This window comes from Ochotona curzoniae, unplaced genomic scaffold (assembly GCF_017591425.1).
Source record: "Ochotona curzoniae isolate NIBS_2020 unplaced genomic scaffold, NIBS_Ocur_1.0 contig_883, whole genome shotgun sequence".
Taxonomy (NCBI): Eukaryota; Metazoa; Chordata; class Mammalia; order Lagomorpha; family Ochotonidae; genus Ochotona; species Ochotona curzoniae.
This window is the reverse complement of record NW_024466599.1, coordinates 19283380-19306722: the sequence shown is the minus strand read 5'-3', so window position 1 is coordinate 19306722 and position 23343 is coordinate 19283380. Positions and strand designations below refer to the sequence as shown.

At 38.7% G+C, this 23343-nt stretch overlaps 1 protein-coding gene across 3 annotated transcripts in view; it reads right to left on the bottom strand.

The window, feature by feature from the left end:
- BABAM2 (BRISC and BRCA1 A complex member 2) overlaps positions 1–23343 on the bottom strand; it is a 449694-nt gene that overhangs the window by 360944 nt on the left and 65407 nt on the right. For 2 of the 3 annotated variants that reach the window (XM_040993000.1, XM_040992999.1), the window contains exon 3: positions 13911–13987. In XM_040993000.1, the coding sequence (XP_040848934.1) occupies positions 13911–13987 (77 nt within the window). Of the gene's footprint in view, positions 1–13910; positions 13988–19021; positions 19191–23343 lie in introns of those variants that run through there. The other variant, XM_040993001.1, reaches the window with a different exon arrangement.

Sequence of the window (23343 nt, the reverse complement as noted above, 5' to 3'; positions counted from 1 at the left end):
TATTAAGGCAGTCACACAGCCCAGTCCATAATAGAAGTCTCAATAAACTTAAAAGGATTTTCTTGTCAAAGACTGACATTTATTTGAATGTCTGAGTTACAGAAGGGGGATGGGAGGAGAAGAGACAGAGATCTTCCACCTGCTGGCTCACTCCCTACATGGCCACAACAGCCAACCAGAAGCCAAGAGCTTCTTCCAGGTCTCCCACATGGATAGCAGGGACCTAAACATGGGCCACCTTCTGCTGCTTTTCCCAGACTATTAGCAAAGAACTGGATCGGCAGTAGGGCAGCAGGGACACAAACTGGCACCCACATGGAATGTCAGCATAACAGGCAGCAGCTTTGCACACTACACCACAATGCTAGTCCCAATGATGTTGAAAGGATTTAAATAACAAAAAGTGGTATATTTTCTGTCCAAAGAAAAATTAAATACAAAATCAATAAACAAAAGATCTCTGAAAAATCCAGAAAATTCTAAAAAACCAAATGACAGATTTCTAAAAAGCCTGTAAGCCAAAGGAAAAAAAAATGAATCTGAAAGGAAATTAGAAGTTATGATGAGAAAACATGAAAATACAATATTGTAAAACTTGCAGAATAACGCTAAAACAGTGGTTAGAAGAAACACAGATGGTTAAAACTAATATGAGAAAACAAATAAAGACATCAAATCAACAAACTCAGCTTCCACATTAACAAATCAGAAAAACAATAGAAAAACACCCAGAGAAGAAAGGAGTATTAAAGATCAGAATGTATATCAACAAAATACATAACAGAAATACAACAAAGATGAAGAACATGAATAAAATTAATAATCCACTGGCCAGGCTGGTAAAGAAAGAAGAGGAAGAAACAAAGTTCCAGGAACAGGAAAGACAGATGACATCACTGCACAATATACATATTTGCAATTGTAAGAAACTATTATGAAAAAATTCAATAAAATTTAGCTACCAGGAAGAAGGGACAAATTGCTATAAAATACAAAACTGTAACAGCTACTGCTACGATCTGAACAAGATGAGGCTCCCAAAGTCATATGCTAACGTTACTAAGAAGATAGACACAATCCAGTTATGGCACTGGAAGGTGGGCCTTAAGGAAGTGACTGGACTGAATTGAAAATCAGGGGCTTACAAGAACTACATAGACAAAGTAAGCATACTCTTCTAGCCACATAATGCCCTGTGCTGCCTGCTGCCAGCAAGAGAATCGAAAGATTCAGAAACAATTGGCCACTGAACTGTGAACTGTGAACCTCCAAAATTACAAACTTAAATCAACACTTTTCATTTATATCTAGCCCGTGTTAGAATAGCAAAAAGCTAATCCATGATTACAGATAGTCGAAACAGCTCTTTATCTAAAAAGGATATTTAATTTCTACTTTTAAACCTTCCCAAAGACAACTCTCCAACTGAGTTCACTAGCAAATCCGAACAAACATTTAAGGAAGAAATAACGCAAAGTTCTTCACAAACCATTCAAAAAATAGATTACTTAGCAACTCATGCTATTTTGAACTAGGTTTTACTATGTTGCAAAGACAGCAAAATGCCTTTTTAAAACTATAAACCAGTGTCATACATGAATGTAAATACAGAATTTTAAAAACATTAATAAACTGAATTCAACAACCTAGAAAAGGGATAATACATCAGAAAAAAAAATGGAGCTTACTCTAGGGATGCAAGGTAGGTTGAATATTTCAAAATAAATCAGTGAAATTTACCATATTAATAACATAATAAAAGAAAACTCATGTGAAAAGCTTTCATTAAGAAAAGCATTCCAAAATCTAATGTACAGTCAGCCAAACATGTGGCAAAGTGGTTAGGATTCCTCACAGGACTCTGCTGTTCCTAGGTTCATATCCTGGCTGTGTGCTTAATCCAGCTCTTCTTGCTAACATGCACCCAGGAAGGCAGCAAGCAGGTGATGGTTCCAGCCACTCATATAACAGGCCCTGATTAGGTTCCCAGCTCCCAGCTATACCTTGGCACAACCCCAAATATTGCAGGCATTTGGGGAGTGAATTGATAGAAAGAAAAACCATTAATCTCTCCCCTTTCCACTGTCTCTCACTTCCTCCCTCCCTCCCTCTGCCTTTCAAACAAGTAAAAATAGCTAAATAATTTTTGAAAGCTAAACAAACAAAAAAATTCTCAACTACCCAGAAAAAAAAAAAAAAGGGAAATTCCCCAGTCTAGTAAAGGGCGTCTCTGAAAAATATACAATCAACATTATATTTAATCGTGAAAAGCAAAATTCCCTTCCCCTGAAATCTACAACAATGCGAGAGTATTTATTCTCAATACTTCCGGCTTGACCCCTAGGGAGCAGTAGGCAGAGTCAGACATGCCTAACAAAGCCAGCAAGTGCTCACCTGTGAGGTTAGCACCCGCGGCTCTGCTAGGCCCGCCCTGTGGCCGCACACCACATGGATGCAGCTGCGGCTTGTGTATAGTGGGCATGGGGCAGCCGTCCCGTCCAGCATCCTCCGCGGCCAGGTCCGCGAAGGTTTAGGTGTCAATAATACAGTAAAGATTCTAGTCAGTGTAGTAATAAGAAAAAGAAACAAAGATATTCAAATTGGTCAATAAGAACTAAAAGTGTCCTATGATTTTTCTTAGTAGAAAGGGCAATTTTCTGTGTAGCAAAACTATCATAATCGAAGTACTAATAGATAAATTAATCAAGTCAGCAGGATCCATGAGCAACTGCCCTTAAGAGGAGGAGTGTGGTAGCAATTTTCTCTCTCAACATCAGCAATAATCATAAGTTGAAAACAAAAAAAACAATGTACACCAACAAAATACAAAAAATACTTAAGAATAAATGATAAATATGCCAAAAGAGCGAGACCCGCATATAGAACACTTAAAAATACTGCTAGAGAAATTAAGCATAATCTAGATAATAGAAATACTACATTTTCATCTCCTGGAAGACCAGACCTCATAGACTTCAACTCTACGAATTAATCAACAGATTCAATGCAATCCCAACAGAATTTTAATAAAAACTTGACAAGATGATTCTTTCTTTTTTTCATTTTTTATTATATTTTTGACAATCTTTACATAGTTAATCAGGGTAAAAAGGTACAAGGGCTAAAATGGAAAATGGGCAACACTATTATTTCCATATTGTTTCTTTCATATATCTGAGGTAAAGGGGATATTGAGGGAGAAGCCCCACCCAGTCTCCCACCCAGCCCAGGTCCCAGATATGGGGAATGCTCTAAGATACTTGCTCAAGTGGTTTTGACAGTTCACCAGTCATGAATCGCTGCCAATCTCACCACTCCGAGCATAATGAGGTCATTGAAAAATCCACTGATTGACATAGTCCATCACAGAGTCTCCATTTGTCCAGTATTTTGCTGCCAGTATATAGCTGAGGTGGTTGGTTGACCTGTTCTGTCTTCCGTCTTTTCTTGCTTAGGGTTCTGAGTCCGGCATTTTGATCGGGGAGATCCCCAAAGAAACTTTGTCTGAGACCAGATTCTTGTATGTACTAGCAAGTACAGGGCCCGGCACAGTCCATCGCCCCGATCAGCTGGTGGTTGCAATTGCTGGTTCGGTTCTGTTTCTAGCCCCGACTTCCACTGGAACCAATGGGTGTTGTAGTCCAGCCTGGTTCTGCCCAGCACATACGTGGCCCTCACATAAACTAGTAGGAGCTGTAGCCTAGTTGGAGCGACCCACAATAATCCCCACCAGGCCCACCCCTACCCTGGTTTGCCAGTATGTGTAGCAGATTAGTCCAGTCTCTCCCACATCCCACTTGGCTCTCATACATGTCGATGGGTATTGAAGCTTAGTTCCATCTAACCCGCTCAACTATCCCGCCCTCACAGATTTTGTTGAGTGCCTCTCTGTCCAGCCACCCCAGCCCCTGTCCTAGTTTTTGTGGACAAGCTGATTCTTAAATTTCTATAAAAATACAAATGACTTGGACTAGCCAAAACAGCTGTACAAAACAGTAGTAGCACTTATATTGTCTTGCTTAAAAACTTACCATGACTGTTTATGAAGAACTATGTCATAGTAATAATATGAGGGAACTCAGTGAGGGGGGAGGGAACTGGGGAGAGCATAAGGGAAAATCCCAGGGCCTATGGAACTGTATCATAAAATGATAATAATAATAAGTAGTAGTATTAAATTTAAAAAAATAATAATAAATAAAACCACAATAGTCAAGACAGTGTTGCATTCACTTAGTGCTAAGACATACCAAGGGAATACAACAAAGTTCAGAAATTGAATCGTAATTAAAAGGTTAATGTATTATATGATAAAAATTAGTTCACCATAGGTTAACAATCAATGAAATAATATGAAATAGAATGTCATAAATTGCAAGCAAAAATGTACAATAGTGTAAATATTTTAGGAAGCAGTCTAATGTTGATCATATTAAATATGCACTAAGCTGCCAAAATACAAGCACCTGTGTAGTTTAGCTCAATAAAGTCGCTCTGTGGGGCCCAGCGCAATGGCTTTGTGGCTAAATCCTTGCCTTGCACGTGCCTATTCATGTCCCAGCTGCTCTACTTCCCATCCAGCCCTGGGACCTTGCACCTGTATGAGAGACCTACAAGAAGCTCTCCACTCCTGGCTTCAGAAAAGCTCAGCTCTGGCTGTTGCAGCCACTTGGGGAATGAACCAGCAGATGGAGGATCTTTCTCTCTGTCTCTTCTCTCTATAAATCTGCCTTTCCAATAAAAATAAATAAATCTTTTTTTAAAAAGTCACCATATAAAAGAGGGGCATTTGATCTAGCAGCTGAAACACCACCTGGGTTACCTCTACTCCATATCATAGGATTTTTAGGTTTAATTTAGCTAGTTTCACCTGCTTCCTACTAGTGTGTGCCTTTGAGCAAATGGTGGCTCAAGTAATTGGGTGTCTTGTCATCCATGTAGTAGACGAGGATTGAGCTCCTGGCTCTTGACTTTGTCTTAGCTGTTATGAGTACTTGGGAACATTTTTTCCTTTGTTTGTTTGACTAATTGATTGATGTGAAAAGAAGAGTTACAGAGAGTAACAGACAGGTATAGATCTTCCTCCCACTGATTTACCTCCAATGACTCACCAAACGGCCACAACAGCTAGAGCTGAGCTAAGCTGAAACCAGGAGCCAAGGTCTGCAGATCTCCTATGTGGGTGCAGAAACACAGCCCTTGGCCCATCCTCCACTGCTTTCCCAGGCACACTAGCAGGAATTTGGATCAGAAGTAGAGCAGCCGGGACTCGCACAAGTGCCCATATAAAATGCTGGTGTCACAGGTGGCTTAACCTTCTGGTCCCAAACGTGAGACTTAACCAGTTGATCTGAGCTATTTCAATCTCTTTTTTTATCTCTGTCTCTCGACCTGTCAAATAAATAATTTTTAAAGATTTATTTATTTTAATTGAAAGTCAAAGTTACAGAAAGAGGGAGGGAGAAACAGAGATGTTCCATCCATTGGTTTACTACCCAAATAGCCATAATGACCAGAACTGGGCCAATCCAAAGCTATGAACCAGGAGCTTCTCTTGGGTCACCCACATGGATCCAGGGTCCCAAGGCCTTGAGCCATCTCCCACTGCTTTCTCAAGCCTTAGCAGAGAGTTGGAGGAAGAGGACTAGAGCCAGCACCTATATGAGATGCTGGTACTGCATGTGGAGGACTAGCTTGCAATTCTACCACATTGGCTCCACAAACAAACAATTTTAAATAAAGAGTGGAATATATTCATATTCTTACCTCATGATTATTGTATTATATGAGATAACATATATAAGTAAGCCTCTATCTATGAAATAAACACTATGTTTAGCAATTATATCTCACTTGTTTATCAAAAACTATATCAGCATCAAAGCCAAATTTTAACTTTATCAATTTAAAATAGTAATAGTAATTGCTATTCTTAAGATACTTCTAATAGTCAATGAATTCCAAGAAAATACAATATTCTGAAACACCAAGACAAAGGGATTCAGAAAATTCAGAGACATAATGTCTGATCCACAAAATTAGCACTTCCTACTTGCCTTCCAATAAGCATTTTTAAGAACATTCTCTAACTCAAAGGTGACCTGCCTTCCTAATTAGCCTCTAAAAATACTTTGAGTGCTAGATAATAATAATCTTTAAGTCGATGAATCTTTTTAGAAGATTTTTTAGAAAGTAAAATGGACTATGCTACCAAGGAAGACATAATGCTCTCAGCGTGATGCAAAATACTAGTTCCCGGACAGAGTGTCCAGCTTTTTACTCTGCTCAGCTCCTTCAGGTCACAGTAAAAATGTTAAACTCATAGACACCTTGGAAGCAATACCAGAGAGTAGAAGAGCTGGACTAAGCCTCCGCAGGCAGAGCTGGCAGATTAGTGAATTCAGATGAAAAACTGAATGTATGTCACAAATCTGGCTCTTTAATATTTCCATAGCTTGTCCCTCTCAAGCAAAAGCAGGGCATTTGGGAAATACAATAAGCCAATCAGTTGGCTAGACTTTTAACTTGGATTGCTTTAAACCAGCTTCCAACTGGAACAAATTGGAAGGCTGGAATGTCAGACAGTGACTGGCTTTGAATTCCAGGCTAAAGGATTCCAGTCCATAAAAGCATTAAAGGGGTTAAACAGAGAAAAATTATTCAGTTAACAGTTTCCAAACAGATTATTTACTTTACACATACAAGAAACTTTTCATAAAATATCATTGTCATGCCAATAGCTACAACCACAGCAGCCAGCTTTTACACCTGGAGGTTAACATTCAAGCTGTAAGGTATCCTCTCTGCTTGCTGGCTCACCATGTGACTATTCCTCCACACCTGCTTCTCCACTGCTGGCTCCCCAGACACAAGTCAAGGGTACCAAGTCTGGAACCGGGATCCTCCAAACTTTCACTTGTAGGCTCCCAAGAAGTAAATTAAGAGGCCAGCTTCTATCCACTAGTTCATTCTCCAAGTGTCCATAACAGCCAGGACTGGACTAGGCTGAAGCTAGGAGCTGAGAACTCTCGCCCAGTATTCTACATGAATGTCAAGGACCCAAGTATTTGAGCCATCACCCACTGCCACTCAGGTATAGCCTGTTAGATTGGAGCTGTATCAGGACCAGGGATTCTGATATGGGATGCTGGCATACCAGGAAGGGCTTAACCTTTTCCCACATCACCTGCCCGACAGCAGTGAATTTTGACCTTGTTTCCCAAAGATGTGAGACAGAAATCAATTTTGAGAAATACTTTATCTAATATGATACCAGGATGCTCTCAAACTTCACTAAAAAGGAGGGAAACTCACTGGCATTTAAGGAAAGCCCTACCATTCTCCACAAGCCTTACTAGTTTTCCCACCCTGCAGGGTCTGCCCCAGAGACCTCGGATCTGGTTCTTGGCTTCCTTACCTGTTACCACACCCAACTTGTTAACAGATTTGCTTTTTCTTTTTTCAGCCTCAGGTACAATAAAACAAAGTACAGAGTTCTTAAAGGTGAGACCAACACAATGAAGCTTCAGTATCTCTTTGACTGAAGCAACCAACTTCCTCACAGGCTCTACTGGGTCTTTCAGATACCACCAGGCTCTGCTTGACAAGCTTCAGTGCCAAGTCCCTGTCAGTCTCCACACGGTGTTGCACAGTCAAGGTTTTAGAGGACAATGAGGGGGAAGGGAACACGCTGAGCTTACTATGCTGATTGACTGCAGCAAATCTGAGACACAAGAAGCATGTGTTAGAATGCACATGCACAAGCAGCAGGCTCACAGAGGTATGGATCAAAACGGAACTTTAATTTTGGGCAGATTCAAGAAAGGAAGACTATTTGCATGGTGTCTATAAAAATCTTAGCATATGCTTGGTCACTGATTAATTTTATGGCACATTCCATTTAATAGCAGTTCCGAGATTGGTTTCATTTTTATAGTTAACATTCTTAAAATATATACATATATTAAAACCCAGTCATGTGATAATGAATCCTTGAAAATGAACAGTAATTTGACACTACTCCTCTGCAGACCTGAGAGAGAATGTTTTATCCAAAGTATAAGTTATTTTTTCCCATTTTTTTCCTCTGAAGAGAAAATATTTCAACTTCAAAACCTTTGAAGATAATTTTTTGGCATGACTTATATACAATGTCACAAATGGCCTTGAAATATTCATCATTCCTCTCAAATGATAAACAACAGTATTGTTCTTGTAAAAGATAAAGGGAACATCTGTATTGCTCCATTTGGAGGCCTTTCAGAGAGCCTGCTAAAAACAGGGTGAAACATTTCTCTTGGGTACCTGCTCAGCTCATGCTTGCCATGTGTAAAAGATGACCTCTAGTAACCAGGCTGGTCACACATGACCCAGAACTCCTGGTCATATAACTCATCACAAGGGAACAGTCAGCCCAACTACCAATCACCCTCTCCTCCCAGAACCTATGCTTAATGACTTCCTCTCCAGTGGCCTTAAATTCAGTCACCATACAGGGGGCTCAGCAGTCTTTTCTACTCCAATTGAAGAGAAAGATGGAGATAAAAAGAACCAAGTGACAAAAGAATTACAATATGCTACAGGAGAATTTGCTCCAGAGAAGGACACAAGATGACAGCTCCTAGGTCTCTGCTTCCAGTCCTTCCAAGGCCTGGTTAACCTTCCTGATCTCAGGCAGCATTAAAAGTCACTTGATTCCTTATAAAACAAATAAACAAACCCTATTTTATGTTAGTTCCAATGGGTTTCTTATAATCAAACAGTCCCTGATTAAAATAAATCGTTGGGATGAAATACAGAAATCTTAAACACAAGATAATATCAAATTTGAAATCAATGTTAGCAAGCTGATTTACTGGCCACAGACTTGCTCAATAACTTACTTCAATAATCTTGCTTCATAATTGCGTAAACAGTATTATTCAAAGAACTGGCAGAAATAAGTTGTGTCACTTCCTCATCAAACCTCATCAGTGCCAGATCCAAAGAATGAACATGGTTAATTCAACCCACAAACACTTATTAAGCATCTCTAAATGCCAAGCACTAAATGAGAGACTGAAAATAAAATAGGAAAACAGTCTCAATTCTTACCTTATTTAAAGAGGACACACAAAAAAACAAACACAACAGCTTTTTTTAGAATTAAATTCTATAAAGCATGACAAAGGTGGTGGTTGTTATAAATCTGCATTTATATGATGCTCATGGCTATTCCTCAGTCAACTCTGCCATATCTTATAACATATCACCACTTCAGTGGTGCATATCAGGTGCTACCATGTTTTTTTATGCAAATCCAAATTGATTACATTTTCAGCCTGCTCCGAGTATTTATGGGGTGTTTCTTATTACAGTTGAGAAATCCAAGAACTTCTCTTTATTTTATGATATCCTCTGATAGTTTTCATAGCCAACGGTTACCCCTTCCCTTTAAATAAAAGAGATGAGGAAATAGTAGCATCATTCCTCAAGTACAATGAGCTTCTGGTTGTTTCTATTTCAATTATTTTACTTTGAATTTGAGTAGTTCTGTATAAATCAATTCTAGAATTCATGGGCTGAAATATGTCTTCCCTCTTGTGTTTCACTCTTATTGTCATTAACTGCACAAAGCTTCCTTTCTTCACAGATGAAACAGATTTATAGAAGTAACTATTTTCTAATACATAAAACATTTTGAAATATAAATTTCAGCTGCAAGCTATTTTCATTCATCTTCTTTCAGGGGGCAAAGTAAAATATACAAAGATAAAATTGATTCAGACTCCAAATCTGGAACATACTGTGCGTCCTTCCTGTTTTCTGAATTGTTAAGAGCAATGTTCCAATTACAAATTCCTCGTATAATAAATAACTTCTAAAGAGTGAGTTATGTTGGCAAAAGGCTGATGCAAGTAACAGAATGCCACATTCTGTGTAACACTACACCTCAACCACCAAAAATCTGAACACTGAGTCATTAACTCATGCATATATACATCAATTTCATTCCTCTAACAAGTATCTAATGGAATATCTCTCCTGTGCTGCAGACTGAAGATCAAGTTAACACACAAAACAGCCCTTGTCTCTAACTTCATTGAACTTAAAACTATGAGATAAAATTACTATATATTTTAAACAATTTGATACACTACAAGTTTTCAATAGATTCTATGAGAAATTTTAACTTGAAAAGTTGTTTACATAGTTTTAAGACAACAAAGCACTGAATTCACCACTACCTTCTGCTTGGGAGGAAAAATATGAAAGCATTATTATTGACCACAGAATATAATTAATATCTATTTATTCATTTTTCCCCTATGATTTCATTCTAGGTCTACTTCTTTCAAAAGGCAAAGAGATCTTCTGTTTGCTATAAAGGTTACAACTTACTAAAAATTATAAAACTACATAAACCTGCAATTATGTATGTTTGTTTTAGATTTGAAAGTTAAGAGAGAGGAGCAGAAAATGTCAGATCATCTATCTGCTGGTTCACTCCCCAAAGGGCTGCAACAGCCAAAGTTAGGCTGTAGTGAGCCAGGTGCCTCTTCCAGGTCTTCCACATGGATGCAGGGGCCCAAGGACTTTCTTTCCCAGACACATCTGCAGGGAGGCAGAGCAGCTACACCCATGTGGCAAGTGAATTGGTGCCCATATAGGATGCCAGCACTGCAGAGAACAGTTTTAACCATTATACCACAGCACTAGCCCCAGAAAATTGTTAAACTATTTGGTTTTGAGCAATGTGTCCGTTTATATTTAAAGATGCATATTATATTGGTTGTAGAAGACTGAATTCAATTACAACTTTTGTGATAATCAACCTCTTAATTCAATCACAAATCTTGTGATCACTAATCATTTAGATCTTAATGGTCTTGTACCAAAAAAAAAAATTAATGTTTCAAAAACTGATAGAGTGGCAACACATGTTTTTATCTAAGTATTTTTTTAAATAAGATAAATAAATGAGTTTTAAAAAGAAAAGGGGGTCAGCATTGCAATGTAATGACTGATGTCCCTGCCTGTTCTAGTCCTGAAGGATGCTCCTCTTCCAATCTAGCTCCCTGCTAACAAACTAGGAAAGCAGTGGGAGATGGCACAAGTTCCTGGACCCCTGTCATCCACATAAGAGACTTGAAAGAGGCCCCTGCTAGGGTAGCACTGTATCCAAGGGGCCACCTGTGATGCTGACATTCACATGAGTACATTTTCAGCCCCTGAAGCTCCAGGTTTGACCCAGCTCCCTAACAATACACCTCACAAAGCAAAAGAAGATAGCCAAAATGTTAAGGCCCCTGCACCCATCTGGGAAAACCAGAGGAAGCTCTAGGCTCCTGGCTTCAGCCTTGACAAGCCCTGGTCATCACAGCCATTTGGAGAGTGAACCGATGCAGAGATCTTTTTGTCTTTTCTCTCCTTCCCACCTCCTCTCTCTCTGTAACTCCATCTTTAAAAACCAAAACACTACACCAAATGCCTGTCCAAACAATGGAACTTAAGCAGGTTATCTGGCACTGTGGAGGCACTCTTGGGACTGACACTGTGGTATCACATGGAAACCCATCACCTGTGACCCCAGCATTGCATGTAGGCACCATTTCTAGTCTTGGCCACTCTGCTTCCCATCCAACTCCCTATTATTGTGCCTGGGAAAGCAGCAAAAGGTGGCCTTTTCTTTGTGCTCCTGCATATACACAGGGGGCCTGGAAGAATCTCCTGGCTCCAATCTTCAGACCTGCATGGTCCTGACTGTTGCGCTGTAGCCATTTGGGGAATAAAACAGCAAATGAAAGATAACTCTTTCTCCCCCTCTCTCTCTGTAACTCCGTCTTTAAAATAAACAAATAAACCTTAAAAAAAAAAAAGAAAAAGAAAAAAACTAGGCAACCTATTTACAAATAAATTATTCTGCCAAACTCCTCCACATGTAGATTCTAGTAAAAAAAAAAAAATTCAAATCCAAAAAAATAATAAAGATCATGCTGACAATCATGCAAGCCTATAGGCTAGTCATTCAACAGTTTCAGGACAGAGCACAAAAAGCAATTATCTATTTAGAATAGCTATCAATCTTAGAAATGCAAAAAAAATATATAAAATAACAGAAGACAAAAGCTGGAAAATGCAAGGGCTAATTATCTAATTATCTTCATATTCAAAAGTAAAGAGCCAGATAACATTATCTTTGCTAATGGGAAACCAAATAAAAGTGAACTCAGTATTCATCATTATTACAGAGAGATTATCCTTAAGTAATAAGAGAGCTGTGTGCCAGACATTTATTCACAACTTTTAGGAGCAGTTCATTTAAAGATTCCTTTTAAAAAATAAGCACATTTTAAACTACAGGGTAATCAACATAGGAACCAATAATGGTGATATCACTGCATTAAAGAGGAAGAGCAGCAGGAGATAAGAGGTATAGTGAAAACTGGTTGAAGGTTCATGTATTAGAGCAGGAAGTCCAAAGATAATGTCTAAAGTTGCTAAATGAAGAAACAGAGGCAAAAAAAGTACATTATTCAGCGATCATCCTCAGAAGAACTAAATTAAATAGTCTTCAAATTTTAACTGGTTCCTTCAAAGATCAGGCCTGGGACAGGAAAGAAATAAAACAGACTCTTCCTTTCATTTAAAAAAAAAAATATCAGTACTATTTCTCTTTCAATCATTTACATGATTAACATTGATCATTTTTTTTCAATTTAATTTTTTTGAAAAAAAAAGTAGCTATTTAATATGTTTTGCTACTTCAGGCAGGTAAAAAAAACTCTTTTGTATTCTAACGTTTTCAGGAGAACAGTCTAATAATGGAAGGTTAATAAGTCAGCATTCCTAAATTTGTCATTTAATGTTGCATTTAGAAAATTAACATGAAGTGATTCTGTAGGAGGCCAAGATGTGGTCCCTCTTGGCCACATATGGTCATAATCCAAAAAAGTCTCTTCTTTAATACCCATGTTCTTTGTTTCCCCTTTTAAGGACACAGAAACGTTGACACCTTATTCCCCACAGTACAGATTCACACGAGAAAAGATCCCTAGTGAGTTTAGTTATACTAACCAGCCAAACCTACTGTCATTTCCACAGGTACAGCTTCAGTGCCGCTAACAGTGGCAGGCAAAGGCTGAAAATGGTGGCTCTACCCAGTGGGAGATGGAGCCTACTATAGCCATGAGGTACTCACCCAAGGTCCAGGTGCTCCAGTCAATCCTGAGTCATTTGGGTCAGCCTACATAACCTAGCCTCCATCATGCATTTAATTTTGAAAATGTAGTCAGCATAAAAACTGAATTTATATAAAAAGGCAGATATCTACTCTCTGTTAATAATTAATTTAAAAAGCAGTTCTCATAACATAGGATGTCCCATTTGCCTTAGGTAGCCTGCTCCTCTATCTTACATTTTGTCCCACGTAAGCCATGTGCATGTCTAACCCTTTCCAGGAGACAACATACTGACATTCCCTCTCCTTAACTCATGCCGGGTGTCTCTGAGGAACCTCAGTGGCAATGGTTCTTAGCAGTAATGGTTCCAGAAGGGAAAGAGCAATAATGGGGGCAGCAGTTATGCTGGCTACCTAAAAAATTTCTAACCAGTAGGTATTTCAATGCAATGGATGCCCTTCATTGGGGTTTTGCACAAGAACTGCCTATGGTCAAAGTAAATACAAGAATTATCATGCATGCCTAAAAAATTCAGCATCTCTATGCATGCCTATTTCACTGGACGTTGCTCCATGCCAACTGCCTTCGCTTTAATAGAACTAACAGTGATGAAGAAATAAGAAAAAATGGTAAACACTCGAGATAAATATCTTGAGATAACATCTAACAGCCAGAAATAAAAACCAAAGTGTAAAGCTAAAACTAACATGGTAATTTGTATTTTGAGAAAAATAGTCCTCATTTACTTACATTTTAATGTCTCTCCAGCATAAGGTATATGCAGTTTAAATCGATCACAGTTGGGGCCAGGAGTCAGTGATGTGCAGCTTTAAAAGAGAGAGAAAAGATTACTAAAAAATAAGTAAATAAATAAAATTTAAAAACCCAATATAAACTAGTCTCTATGGATCAGTGATAAAAAAAAATAGTAATAATAATAGATTAATAAAATAAAAACAGGCTTACAAAGCAAAATGTAAACCCTTAGTGGTCATGGGGACCAAGACAGTAAGATTCCCTCTCAAATAAATATTTAATTTTCCTCGGAGTAAAGCTCAAATGCCTTCTGAAAACACACATCAACACTCCTTCAATTACTTCTCTCAAGAACATGTATTTTAGAGCGATCCAGTTAAGCTGCCAGCTGGATACCTACATCCCCAATGGGGTGCTCTGGCTCCTGACTTGACCCAAACTCCCTGCCAAAGCAGAATCTGAGGGCAGTGATAGGGGTTCAAAGTGTTGGGGTCCAAACACTCAGGTGGGAATCTGAATAAGTTCTAGCTCACAGCGTAAGGACCATCTGTTGTGGGTATGGAAGGAGTCAATGGATACAAGGTCTCTCTCTGATAAATATTTAAAATGTTATATACATATGACTTTTGTTTTTTCACATTATTTTAATTGACATATTAAAATGACACCTATTTATGGGATATCATGTAATGTTTCAATATATGTATACACTGTGCAATGCATCAATCAGGTCAAGCATAAGAATCTTTAAGCAGGTGATGGAAAATATACACTATGAAAAGGCCATGTACAAATTTCAAACATATTTTACACTAAAATTCATTTGTCTCTTAACTTCAGTTTTCCACAAACTTTTAAAAGTACCCCAATTATCTACCTCCTCAAATATTTAGCATTTCTTTAAGGTGAAAACATTCAAAATCCTATATTCCAGCTTTCTGGAATTATATATTGGCATGATTTATTACCATGATGAAATCACCCTATTGTACAACAGTACATCAGAATCCATCTCTCCTATTTAACTCTTAGTAGCTATTGACCAGTTCCTCCCCATCTTGTCCCTCCTGTCTACTTTCCCCAGCTTCTAATTACTACAATTCTATTTTCAACTTCTTCGAGTATTTCTCAACTTTGATAACTAGGTATATAACATCTAAAACAGGTTTCTAGTATAAGATGCCAAGAATCATAGAAGAAGAGTAATTTTATGGTCATATGTTAAACATAAATTCTTATCTTTCATTCTGTTAGTACAAAAAACAGCCCACTTTTGGCCTTTCTTTGGTACCAGATGGTTTTCTTTCTATCCACAAAGGTACGGTGCTTCCTCTACATTTGGCACCCCTAACTTTCATTTGCAGGAAAGAACAATGCTCTGTGCTCAGTTTCAGATAAGATGCAAATTGAAAAGGAAAGGGAGACCGTTAATCACACGGGCCTCAACATCTTGTATGTCTTTTTAATCTAGTACCTCACAAAGTTACACAATGTCCTTTTTCACACATATCTGCAATATATTTTATGATCTTACTAGTTGTAATTTCAACTGTGTATTGCCACTATTGACCTCAGAACTGAATAAAATACTAACATGAAGTCAGCTGAGGAAGTTACATGTCTTTATCTAGTTTTGAAATGAAGCTTGTAATTTATAAAGTATAGCAAGGAAGCTATTTTATTCCCTAAATCCGAAACCGCTTTGAAGCAATTCTACAGAACCACTTGCCAAAGTAGTTTGGTAGATGGAAGCAGAACTGCAAGAAATGCACAACTTCCCAGATGTATTTAGCATAAACCACTAGGTTCGTTATTTCTCTTTATCATCAGAAGCCAATAAAAAATACTAGTATATGAACTAAACAACAAATTTGTACTGCCAATTGAATACTAAATTATTTTAATTTTTCATAGATTTTAAGAATATATTTTCTTCTTCCGTTCAACATAATAAACTTCTGGAGGTGCACTCTATACTAAGAGATATTTAAATATTGTCCTTACAATAAGGGTAGAATAACCCTTATTTGAAATGCCAGGACCACAGCTATTCCAGATTTTGAATATTTTCAAGATTTGGAATACTGATATGCACTTTAAGATCTCCTGGACTGGAGCCTGTTTAAACACAAAATCTATATCTATACTTCAAACCTGAAAATAAGTGCATATTATATGTTAGTAATAATAACAAAAATCAAATATAATATCTGGTAATTTTGTACATTTTGGCTGTGTGAGATAAGGTTGGAATTTTCTACTTGTGGCAAAATGTAAGCACTCAAAAAGATTCATATTGTGAGAATTTCAGATTCTAGCTTTTCAATTTAGGGATATTCAAACTGTGATATGAGTCTTCCTCATCCACAGCATACTAATTATTTTAAAAGGCTCATGGAAAATACACAAATGCTATCATTATAAAATATATAGTATAATCTAATGACAGTAATGACCCTTTGCAAAACAATCAGAATATTCAAACTGATGCTTTAAAACAATGAAAACTATCATTCGTAAACAAGTGCATTTTGAGCTTAAAGACTGAAGTTAATGGGGCTGAAACAGCGGCTCAGCTGGCTAATCCTCCACCTCCAGGCATCAGCAGCCTTTGTTGTCGCCAGTTCACGTCCCAGTTGCTCCACCTCCCACCCAGCTCCCTCCCTGCTTGTGTCATGGGAAAGCAGTAGAGGATAACCCAAAGGCTTGGGATGTAGCACCACATGGAAGACCCAGAAGGAGCTCCTGGCTCCTGGCTTTGGATGAGCTCAGCTCTGGTTGTTGTAGCCTTTGGGGAGAGAACCAGTAGAAGTAAGATCTTCCCCTCTCTCCTTCTCTCTGTAAATTTGCCTTTTCAATACAAATAAATATCCTTTAAAAAAAAAAAAAAGAAAGAAAGAAAAGACTGATTTAGCAGTAGTACCAAAAAATCTCAAGGATCTGACCTGATTCTAGTTTGTTTGAACTCCCACCTTTTCAATATGGTATTACTTTGTTTTGAAAAGGTTACATTCACTGGGCCTAACCTGATAACTCAATAGCTAAATCTTTGCCTTACATGCACCGGGATCCCATAGGGGGACCGGTTCGTGTCCTGGTTGCTCCACTTTTCATCCAACTCCCTGTTGATAGCCTGGAACGGCAGTAGAAGATGACCCAAGGCCTTAGGACCCTGTACCCGCATGGGAGACCTGGAACAAGCTCCTTCCTGGCTCTTGGCTTCAGATCGCCTCAGCATGCACTTGGGGAGTGAATCAGTAGACAGAAGAGCCTTCTGTCTCTCCTATCTATAAATCTACTTTTCCAATAAAAATAAATCAATCTTTAAAAAAAAAAAAAGAGTTAAAGGGCCTGGCGCAGTAACCTAATGGCTAAAGTCCTTGCCTTGCACACACCGGGACCCCTTCCAGGTGCAGGTTTATATCCTGGTTACTCCACTTCCCATCCAGCTCCTTGCTGGTGGCCTGGAAAAGCAGTAGAGGATGGCCCAAAGCTTTGGGACCCAGCACCCACATGGGAGACCCAAAAGAAGCTCTTGGTCCTGGATTTAGATCAGCTCAGCTCCAGCTGTTGCAGCCACTTTGGGGAATGAACCAGCGGATGGAAGATCTTTGTCTTCTCTCTCTGTACATGTCCTTCCAATAAAAATAAATAAATCTTTTTGTAAAAGGTTACATTCACTATTGGTCACGAGTCTTATTATGTATTATGCATTGCATATGATGAATGTATCAGTTTCACCAGGTCTGGGAAAATGCTTTTTGTGCACCTTCCTCCCTTATCACTTCAGTGGTCAGTTCTAAAAACCCAGGTATTAAAAGCATATTTCTCCAGCCAGTTTTCTGAGCACTGGTTTTTCGTTTTTTGTTTTATTTTGCTTTGGTTTTTGTTTTGCTTTTTATTTTAAAATATATTAGGTACTGTTCACAATGATAGGAATGCAAGGAGGACAATACAGACAGAATCTGTAGATCTCAAGATGCTTAAACTCTACAGAAGAGGCAATAAGCAGGCAAATATATAAAGCCAGTTTGTACCTGCTAACTTCCATGAGGACAATAGACAGGGTGCTGCAGTCACTGAGGAGCTATTTCACTTTGGCAGATCAAGGAGACCTGTGGAGGAAGTGAAATCCTGAACCTGAATAACAAGAAGGGGCCAACCTTGCAAAGTTCTGAGAAAGAGCATCCCAGGCAGAGGAAACAGCTGGTGCAAAGGCGTCTAAGCAGAAACAAGCCTGATATATCTGGGGAAGAAATTCTGATATATCTGGGCAGTGCAGCTGGGGAAGAAGGAAGAAGAAAGAGAACATAGCAAGAGATTGGACAAGGAATAAGCAAAGGACACATCATCTGAAGGCCTGGTAGGTGGTGGCAATTAATTCAGCTTTGATGCCAAGCACAAAAACAAGAGTTTCAAGCAGAAGAGTAATATTTTATTCTATATTTTTTAAAGATCACTGGATCTACTGTAGCAAGAATGACAGTGCAAGAGGCAAGGTGGAAAGAGTGAGACCTAAGTGGAGAGCTTGGCAGGCTAGATAACAGATCCTGGGACTAGGGATTTAACAGTGGGGAATACGCTGAAGGATTTAACAAATAGGACTACCAGGAGAGAAGTAAATTTAGATAGATGGGAAATGAAAAGTGTGATATTTGAGATAACAGTCAGATCTTCTATAAAAACAAAGCTAGGTTACTAGGCAGGCTAGTCAGCCATTAAGGCCACTAAAAAGAAGAAAAAATCACCAAAATTCACCTTAGGCAGAATGCTGAGTGATGCTGAAAAGGGTCACCCAGTCTTTCCTAAAACTTTGTTTTTTTATTTATTTGAAAGGCATGACAAGAGAAAGAGTTCTTGCACCTGCTGGTTCACTCCCCAAATGCCTACAACAGCTAGAGCTAGCCCAGGCCAAAGCCAAGAGCCAGGAACTCCATCAGGGTCTCCCACAAGGTGGCAGAGACCCAAGTTCTTGAGCATCTGCCTGCTGCCTTCCAAGATCATTAATAGGAAGCCTGATGGGAAGCAGAATAACTGGGACTCTAAAATGAGATGCAGGCATCCCCAACAGTAGCTAACCCCAAAACCAGCCCTAGATCACTTACTTGAAGCCGAGATGGGAGCAAGCGGGCAGAGGCAGCAATGGGAGAGGGATCATTTCTAGTTAGCTTTAGGGGTTTGTTTTACTGAGAGGAATATATAAATTAGGTGCCAACAGAGGAAGGCTGCCATCAGCAGATCTCTTTGTCCTAAGAATCATGCAGATATGCCTGCAATGAGATGTTAAACAAGTTATTTAAAATATCCGTTACGGAGGTGGGCATTTAGCCTAACGACTAAGACAGCAATAAAGTGGCTGCATTTAAAACCTGACTCTAACTCCTGACTCCAGCTTGCTGCTGAGACAGATGCTGAAACACTGGATGGCAACCAGCAATGGCTCCTAGCTTCGGTTAGTACAGTCCCTGCTGTTCTCCTGTTGTAAGCATTTGGAGAGTGAGCCAGCAAATGGGAGTTTCTCTCTCTCTTCTTTCTCTAAGTAAATACATACTACTTTTTAAAAATGTTACGGTCTATCTTTGATATTATCTTGACTAAACAGCATATGGAAAACAAGTCAAAGTCATACACATTAAGGTACAAGATAAAAACAAAAGTGTTATCTCTATAAATTACCTTTGTCTAAAACTGGCTTGGGTTATATACATTACTGTAAAAATTCAAGTTGTGTTGTGTTTGAGGACAGCCCTGATTTTTCTTGTGAATGGGCAGGAATGAGTTAAAAAATCAGAAAACATTTGTAAGCAGCAGAATTCCATTCACAGGGAAAAAAAAAAAGGCCTGCCTGCACAGACAGGTGCATATCTATGCACATAACAGACATCAGAAGAATCATCAAAATGTGTCAAAATTTAGGGTGACTTTTACAACTTTCTTCCCATTAACTTTCTGCATTAATTTAATTTTTACAATGAACACAAACTTCACAAATTTACAAGTATTTTGAGGCTAATTACATTTTATTTAAAGATTTATTTATTTTTATTGGAAAGTCAGATATACTGAGAAGAGGAGAGGCAGAGAGGAAGATCCTCTGTCCGATGATTCACTCCCCAACTGGACGCAACAGCTGGAGCTATGCAGATCTGAAGTGAGGAGCCAGGAGCTTCTTCCAGGTCTCCAATGCAGGTGCAAAATCCCAAGGCTTTGGGCCATCTTCAACTGTTTCCCAGGCACAAGCAGGCAGCTAGATGGGAAGTGGGACGTCCATATGGGATCCCGCACATTCAAGGTGAGGACTTCAGCCACTAGGCTGCAGGGTGCAGTTACATTCCTTTTTTATTTGACTAGGGACATGTGAGGAAAGCCTGATTTGTCTATTTCTACTACTATACTTCACTCCTTTTCAGAAGGAAAAAAAAAAACATGGTGAGTTACTAATGAACAATCCTCAGAGCAAGTGTATAAAGACCTTTACACCATGATAGCACAAAACTTTACATTCCTAGCATTCTGTCGCAGTGTCTTGGGGTCAGGATTTGGGGAATGGGGTGACCAGTTTGGGCCGAAGTGGCTTCCACAAGGCAACAGTCAGAAATCAGTAACAGGCGAGTAACCTAGAAGGGAAACGCACTCACCCAGAGTGAAACACTACTGATCCACTAAAACTGTGCTTATATAACAGCAACTAAGCTAATGCATGGTGACAGCCCAAGTTCCGAAGACTCTGGTTCAAGTCCTGGCAGTACTACTTCTGCCCCCAGCCCCTTGTTCAAGTGCCTGGAAAAGCCAGCAGAGAATGGCCCAAGTGCCTAGATCCCTGAGACCCACATGGGAGACCAGGATGAAACTTCCTGGTTCCTGGATTTTGTCCTCGGTCTAACCTAGCCATAGCCATCGTTGCCATTTGGAAATGAACAAGTGAATGAAAGATCTTTCTCCTTCTGTCTTTTTTGTCTCTCAAACTAATTCTGCCTTGCAAACAAATAAAAGAAAATCTTTTTTAAAAATAGAAAATAAAAGGCTAATATTCCAAACTAAAAGCTTTTAAGCAAAAATTATTTTCTGATGATTTAAAAATTGCTGATGGTTAAATCTATCTTCAAATGTATGTAGTTCCATCTTACAGGAGCAATCCCCACCAGAAGACAAAACACAGCTTGGCCTCAGAGTATAAAAAGAGGTTCTGGATGAACTACGATTACAAAGCATATTTCTTTCTTTCTTTGTACCAACTTCAAATTACTTCAGCACACTGAGCAACCCATTTGAAATTTAACATGTAGAACAAGGTGTTAAAACAATCTGCAAATTTTCCAAATAGGGATTGTCAAGTAGGAATTCTTGCTAGCTTTAAAGGAGGTAGTTTACACTGGTACTTTATTACAGAAATTACAGTTAACCACGGATACAGTGAAATATTAACCATAATAACACTCTCATACTCTCAGCCCTACAGTCTTATTCAGCATTTAACCATATATTCCTACCATTATCATTTATCTACTTTTCTAACTGTGGTTTGTTTTCCTAACATGATCATAAGATTCGTGGTGCCAAGAACTATTTTCATAACAGAAAAATGTTGGGGTGGGAAGTAGGCATTTAGCCAACTAGTTCAGACTCCCATGTCCCACACCCAACTCTGGCTCCTGGATTCCAGCTTCCTGATCATGTAGAAACTAAGAAAGCAGCAATGAAGACTCAACTAATTGGTTCCTGTAACCCACATGGAAGACCTGGATTGATCCTGTCTGGTGACTTCAAGCCTGGCCCAGCTCCCAACAGTTGTCAGGCATCAGAGGAATAAATTAGTGAACCACAGCCCTATTTCTGTTTCTGTCTCTCTGCCTGTTATTTATAAATAGTTGTGGCCCAGTAATTATCACAGTTCCCTGCACCCAGCTCTGATGAAACTGTAGCATCAACTACACTTAAAAGCTACCATTTCACTAACAATGACAGTGAAAGCCTGAGAGTGTCAAGAGTAGATATGCTGGAATTGGCACTCTTTACATGTCTAGCACCTGGCACTGGGGTCCTCACGGCAGGCATTCCAACAACCACAAACAGGTACCACGGTCTGCTGAAGACGTACATATACTCTCACCCTCAATCCGGGTTCCTTCCATGACAAAAACTGCTGAGCTCACAAGAACTGGGCTGATGCTCTTGTCGTTACCTCCAGGAAAGATAAACATGATCAACATGATGACTTGTGCAAGATCCTCAATTGGAAGAGAACCCAGCCTTTCAACTTTTAGTCATTACCAAAAGTTACTCTATTACACAACACACAATAATAGCAGCCAACACTGCTTGGGCATTTACTTTCCAGCAGCATTATTCTAAGTTCTTCAAATGGATAAACCATTTAAACTCACAGCAACACCAAACCAAATGTTTTCATTTTACAGATGAGGAAAGTGAGGCACACAGAGGCAATGTAACTTGCGAGTAAATGACATAGTTGGGATCCAAACTCAGGATGCCTGGCTCCAAGGCCCATTTTCTTTTCTTTTCTTTTAAGATTTATCTATTTTTATTGGAAAGGCAAATTCACAAAGAGAAGAGAGACACAGAGAAACATCTTTCTGCTGGTTCACTCCCCAAAGGCAACAAAGCTGGAGCTGACCTGATCCAAAGCCAGGAGCCAGGAACCTCTTCCAAGTCTACCAGGCGGGTGCAAGGTCCCAAGGTTTTTTGGGTGATCTTCCACTGCTTTCCAGACAGGCAGGGGGCCAGATGAGAAGTGGAGCAGATGGGATATGAACCAGTGCCTACATGGGATGCCAGTGCTTGCAGGCAGGCAATCAGCCAATGAGCCATCAAGTCAACCCCAGCACATTTTTTCAAATGCCACATTAAAACATTTCATTAAGAGGTAAGGTCATCAAATTAGTTAAAATGTAAATTGCAAATTTTTTCCAAAAGATAGTATTTTATTAAAATGCTTACAAAAGCAAAAAATAAAAATGAACCAATGCCAAAAAGTTCTACAATATGTGCTTTAATAAAAAAAAATTATTTGTCAACAATGAGGAAAACAACAGACATGAAACTCAATGATGTAAAAGAGAGAACAAAGCCCTCACAAAATGATTCAGGCTCTAAAATGACTGAAACATTTAGCAAACTCTTTAAATTCTAAATTAACACTAAAAAGTAAACTTTGCTATTGACTTCTTTTTAAGTTATTAGTTGTTTCTAGATAGGTTGTCTGAATCAAATTAGTAAGGTTTCACAATAAAAAGAAAAAGTTGGCAATTTCATTACACTTTATAGGATTTTAGTGACCACTAAGAATTAATCTGCATTAACAAAGCTATATCAAGGTAACCTAAAATTTAAAACATTTTTTAAGATAATGCAAAAAAAAAAGAAAATATAGTATCTCTGGCTCAATATTAAACCCATTATTAGATAG